This window comes from Cupressus sempervirens, chromosome 3 (genome assembly GCF_028749045.1).
Source record: "Cupressus sempervirens isolate cs-2001-9-10 chromosome 3, ASM2874904v1, whole genome shotgun sequence".
NCBI classification, from domain to species: domain Eukaryota; kingdom Viridiplantae; phylum Streptophyta; class Pinopsida; order Cupressales; family Cupressaceae; genus Cupressus; species Cupressus sempervirens.
The window spans coordinates 935,474,692-935,480,691 of record NC_143120.1 but is presented as its reverse complement, the minus strand read 5'-3'; the positions used below and the strand labels follow the sequence as shown (position 1 = coordinate 935,480,691).

General features: G+C 36.4%; 1 protein-coding gene across 4 annotated transcripts in view; it reads left to right on the top strand.

The window, feature by feature from the left end:
• Positions 1–986: 986 nt before the first annotated feature.
• The window catches only part of LOC149569825 (uncharacterized), a 217,515-nt gene continuing 212,501 nt past the window's right edge, over positions 987–6,000 (top strand). For 2 of the 4 annotated variants that reach the window (XM_089822553.1, XM_089822549.1), the window contains exon 1: positions 987–1,151. In XM_089822553.1, the coding sequence (XP_089678679.1) occupies positions 1,102–1,151 (50 nt within the window). In that variant the 5' untranslated portion in view covers positions 987–1,101. The remainder of the gene's footprint in view (positions 1,152–6,000) is intronic. The other 2 variants (XM_089822548.1, XM_089822551.1) reach the window with 2 other exon arrangements.

The following is a 6,000-nucleotide window of genomic DNA, read 5'->3' as shown; positions in this document are numbered from 1 at the left end:
TGATTGTACAAAATCAATTATATATAAACTATATTTGAAAAATATTGAATATGATTATTAAAAATTATGAAAGTACACATTAATATATTTGATACATATAATAATATATAATAAAATTACAACTAAATTTATATCAAAATAAAAACTAATACTATTAAAGGCAAGTACTAAGCCACTATGTGGCACTTGTTTTAAATATATTTATTAGTTTTACATTGAAATTATTTTTGCCAATTATAAAATGCTATTTTTTAAAGTTTACACTATGTTTTGCTAGCTACTATTTAACAGTCTTGATCTATTTTTTTATAACATTTTACAAATTATTAAACTAATACTACCCTTCAAACTTATTACGTAGTTTGAATTAAGTAATGAAAAATTTATTTTTTAAAATCAAATATTACAACTTATAATGAATTGGTAGAAATGAGTAGTTCATTCATATAATATAATTTCTACTTATTTATACATTTCTTAAAATAATATAATTATTAATATTTTTAAAATTTCCTTCAACTCTCTCTATTGTTCTATCTTTACTCGTCCTAATAATAACATATCAGTGTCTTTTAGCTATCTCTTTGTATCCTTTATTTTTATCTACAAATCTCTATTTTCCTTCTTTTCCAATTATTGACAAGAACTTTGAAACATTGCATCTCTTGTTGTTCCTACTCCTACTTGTACTCAGCCTAAGTAGTGCATCTTCCTATACATAGTTTATATTTTTAATAGTGCATTTTATATTTTTAATAGTGCATTTTATATTTTTAATAGTGCATTCATGCACTATCATAGTTTATCAGTGCGTTCATGCACTTGCACTTTAATAAAAAGAAGGCAGTGAAATATTGAGCAACGTCTATACAGCCACGAAAATGCACTTCCATACAAAGGAGAGGACTGGACTTAATTTTTTAAAAAGTTAGAAAAAGCAATGTAAAGGAAGTGCATTTTCGTGGCTATATAGCCACGGGCGAAATATTGCATCGTTGAGGATGACGCGGACGAAATATTAAAAAAAAAAAAAAAAAAACAATAATGACGACGCTTTGAACAACAGCGTTCATTCGAAGTTCGGGAAAACCAGCTGTAGAAATGCGCAGACATAATTTTACAGATAGGGAGGGATGCACTGAACTGCACAGGTGAGCTTAGCGTTATGCTCTTCCTCTTGTTAATCGATGAACATATCCTCGCTCATTCTCCATTGGTTTTGAACTGTGACTATTCGTCAATTACTTTCAAATCAACCTAGCAACCTTTGCTGTTTTCAAACAAACATAAATTGCGATTTTAATAAGTAGTTGCTTGTGCAGTATTTCTTTTGATAGCAGTTGAGTGGGAATCGGAAGAGAATTGTGTTCTTCAGAGATTTACCAAAATAAACGTAGGAATTCTTCCTGAAATCAAACCCACATTAACATACTTAGGGAAAAGGGAATTTATACGATGTTTTAAACATTAGTAATACATGTCTGCTTTCGTACAAGAATTAAATAAAGCTGCAAGGAGAGTTAAGATTCATTGCCGAATGTCTCTGGTGCTCACTATGTTCTGGTTTTGAATAAATAATTTTTTGTGATTTTCGGCAGCGAAGGAGGACTTCAAGTTCAAAGTGACAGTCCAGAAATTAGGTTTCTTGTGAAATAAAATTTAATGTTTGTGCATAATGGCTTGGTCGGAGGTTGTTAATACATTTAATCATGGGTTTGATAAATAAGGGCGAAAGTTGTTGTTTACCATGTTCGTGCTCCCAAGATTGTGGTCCTTTCTGATGAAGACCGTTTGTTCTGCATGACAAGGGTTTGATAGTTGTTATGTATATTAATCCCCCACCCATCCCTAAAAATCATATATTCTGTTGTTAAAGTACAGCTAGGCCTTTAAAGAAATGATAATTAAGAATTTAACAGGGCAAAATAAATTTGTCTTGCGCTTTACATATATATAGATATATGCATATGCAATAGTGACAATACACATACATCTTCGTACATCCACATGCACTCTTGGATGAAATGAATTTTGCGCATGCTTTGATTGTTTGGGCAGCGAACGTGCATTTACCGCTAGAAATTTCGTCATTTACCGTGGCTAATGTGTAGCAAAGTCGCAAATGTATCTTTGCATGGGTACTGAGTTAGTGTACGGGATGCTAAATTTTCCATCGTCAGTTTGAGAGTTGGTTTTCCATCTTCTCACCTTGGGGAAAGTTAAGGGGAGTGTTTATGACCATTTTGTGTACTTGGAAGATGGTCAGACACTATTGGTTGATGGTATGTAGAGCCGTTGTTGGGGACCGTTGTTATGCAAGTTGCAAGTCTGTTGAGTAATAGTAGTGTGAAACCACATCAGGCATGTCAAATAGAAATGTAATACATACAAGATAATCATATGCATGCAAGTAGGGGATAAGTACAACTAGCAAATCTATGAATATAAATAACATCAATGTAAGTATGGGGTCAGTACAACTAGTAAAGCCATGAATATAAATAATATCATATCCTACAATGATAGTAAAAGAATGGAATATTGTATCCTCCCCCGCTTAAATCAGGCTTACTCTTGGAAGCCAAGAATTATACAATTTCATACTCATTATAATTACTCTTCACACAGTGGAACAAGCAGTGGTTGCACCATAGATTGGAATTTTCAGCAGGAGTGGCTTTTCTCCAGTTTGTATTATGTTCCTTCAGAGTTGAGTACATTTGAAAATTTAATTAGCTACGCATTTTTTTATTTTAGCTATGTTATGTAGTTACTGCTTTTGATGGGGGTAAGCCATTGTATATAGTAGAAGTAATTATCACAGCGTATTAAGAGGTTTTAGCATCAAAATCTGTTTGTTTGTGACTGTGCATGTAGCATAGACACTACAGTTCATTGATCAATAATTTTTTTTCATGAAACAAATTGTTAAATTCTTTCCAACTAGAAACTACTGACTCTCTTTTATTTTCTGAAGATGCTAAATAACTTTCCCATCGTACATTAGCATTTTCAAGGCATCATGAGACGTGCAAACTAAATTTCGTTTCCCATTACCATTATGCACACTAAAATAGACCTGTTTGAAGAATTAGGATTTTGGCAACTAACCATTAAACATATTATTAGAAAATGAAAATGAGAAGCAACTAGAGATTAACAAATGCCATCAGGAAGCATTTTGATGAAAAGCTCCATAGGCATGAAGCGTCATTAAAATTTGAGGAAACAAGTTTAAACAAATGCAACTATATACATAATAAGAATTCATAGTAAAACATTTTCATCCTCTCCTCCTTAAATGGCCTCATATGCATATAAAATGCTTCATAAATATACCTCTTATGCTTGACCTCCACATTTACAACATTTTATATGTAATATGTTCCTTCAGTATGATTGCCTATATTAAGGCGACACAAGGGTTTGTTCAATCTTTCACTTTATATATATATATATTGCTATGTACAACCTAGTTTAGGTTCAGGAACCTTAACAAAATAAAAATAAAAATCTAAGGACACCACAGGGCATCGAAGGACACCAACAGAACAGAACACCTGCAAGACACAGAAACAAACATGGACAGCCCCACAAGCGCAACTTCAACCACTGCACAGAAACTACTCAGCAAAAGATATAGCTGCTGCACAACATCTACAAAAGTAATCGCCTCCTAAATTCATCTGTGTCATGTCCAAAGGATGCTCCTTGAGCTCGCAATCTGGAGAGTTTATATTGTCATCCTGAAGTAGTAATCAGAGTGACTGGGAAATTACTTCACGATTGCTTCTTACAAATGTCCTCCTCTCTTTCCATCAACACACCATAACTGGCCATCCAATCAGCAGCCCAGTTTCCAAAACATTTTATATGTAATGCAGGAGCATCTTGGGTTTTCTTGAAATCCTGCATGTTTGGAGGGATTTTGGTTAACTGTTGTGGAGCTTGGCAGATACTGGTGTTCGGTATACACTGGGAGCTCAGCATGGTCTGGGAGCTTGGCATAGTCTGGGAGCTCAGCATGGTCTGGGAGCTCGGCATAGTCTGGGAGCTCGGCATGGTCTTTGGTTGCTCGGCATGGTCTTTGAAGCTTGGCAATGCTTGGGAATTTACTAGCGCTCGGTTTGGTCTTGGTTCTGTTGGTGCCGAGTTGTCTGTGAGCCGACTTTTGGCATTTAATTTGTGTATGGGTATTAATTTAGTGTTGTAGCCAACTTGTGGCTCAACCTATATTTAATGTACGGGATTTAATTTAGTTTGTAATGAGCTGGGCCAACTTGTGGCTTAGTTGGGTATAAGTAAGGGGTCTTGTAGAGTCTTTAGGGGGGTTATTCATTCCATCTTTGAGAAAGGGATGAAGCGTAGATGCAAATTTTGAAGAGCTAGGATTGCGACTTAAGAACCAGAGGATTGCTTGGTGGACCTGAGGGTACAAGTGTCGATTATTCTTGGTGATCTTATCCAGTTTTGGATCTGGAGTAGCTAGAATTGGTGCGTGGTAACTGGATGTTGCGGGATCTTGTAGAACTGGTATTGTAATTGTTGTTTGTATTTGGCCCTAACCCGGAAGGCCTTACAGTCGGGCATATTGCATGTAATCAGTTATTAGATTAATAAAGAGTTGTGATTGGTATCAGATCTTGCATTGTTCTTGTATTGTTGTGTTGTTTCTAATGTGTGGTTGTTTGTTGGGGGCTTGGACATCTCCTTTGGTGATTCTCCTGCCTTGCACTGCGTCAGATGGTATCTGAGTGAGGTTGTTCTTGAGTGCGTGGATAGATCGCCAAAGTTGAGGCAATTTGCGCCAGGATTTGCAGAGAAGGTCGATCTTGTGGCTGATTGATCTTCTGGCTTTGTGGATCTATTGCTTTGGGTTTACGAAAATTTTGGAAGATGCCTCCAAGAAAATTGGACCCTAGGGCAATTGATGATCTTAGTGATGCTATGGAAGAAAGGATCTCAAAAAAGATAAGAGCAGAGTTCAGATCTGAGATCGCATTGATGAACAGTGACATGATTGTTGAAATTGTAAGTGCTTTAGGTGGTGTACTTAGGGATGTGGGTACTGAAGATAGCTATGAGGAAGTTGTTGGATCTAGTGGTGAGGACAGAACTGATCGTGTGGAGAGACCTATTGAAACTAGGGCTGGTCAGTTTGCTAGACTTGGATCTCAGTTGAAGCTGAAGCATAAGATGAAGGTTTCTAATTTCTCAGGTACTTTGACTCCTGAAGACTTGATTGATTGAATTGGTGAATTGGAAGACTAGTTTGAGCTTGAGGATATTGAGGATCCACTCAGAGTGAGGTTGGCACAAACTAAGTTGAAAGGACATTCTGCTCTTTGGTGGAAAGAATTGCAAAGAGATAGAGAAGAGGAAGGTGAAATGAAGATCTCTAGATGGAGATTGATGGTGACTAAGTTGAAGGCTAAGTGCATTCCTGCTGATTATGAACTTGAGTTGTTTAAGAGATTGCAGAATTTGAAACAGAAGGATATGACTGTGAAGGATTATACCAAGGCATTCTACAAGTTGACTATTTGGTCTGGTCATAGAGAATTGGCAAAGGAAAAGGTAGCTCGTTACATTAATGGTTTGAGATTCAATATTCAGGATGAGGTTGGTATGCTGAATATTTCTTTAGTTGAGGATGCTTACCAATATGCCCTGAAGGCAGAAGATAAGTTGAAAAGGAAAAGTCAAGGTAATGCTAGAGGGAAAGAGAAGCAGGATAGCTTGGCACAAGCTAAACCAAGTGCTGAAAGTGAACCAAAACTTGTCGATCAGAAAAGGAGGACAGGTGGAGGTGGATTTAAAGGTAATTGTTTCAAATGTGGTAAAGAAGGGCATAGATCTTTCAAATGTCCGATTGGTAGGACAGCTGCTATTGTGAATGAGGTTGTAGTTCAAGACAGTCAGCCTGAGCAAGGAGAAAGTTTGCTGGCTCGGCGAGTACTGGTTGGTGAGAGGACATTGGATTCTTGTTAGAGGACTAGT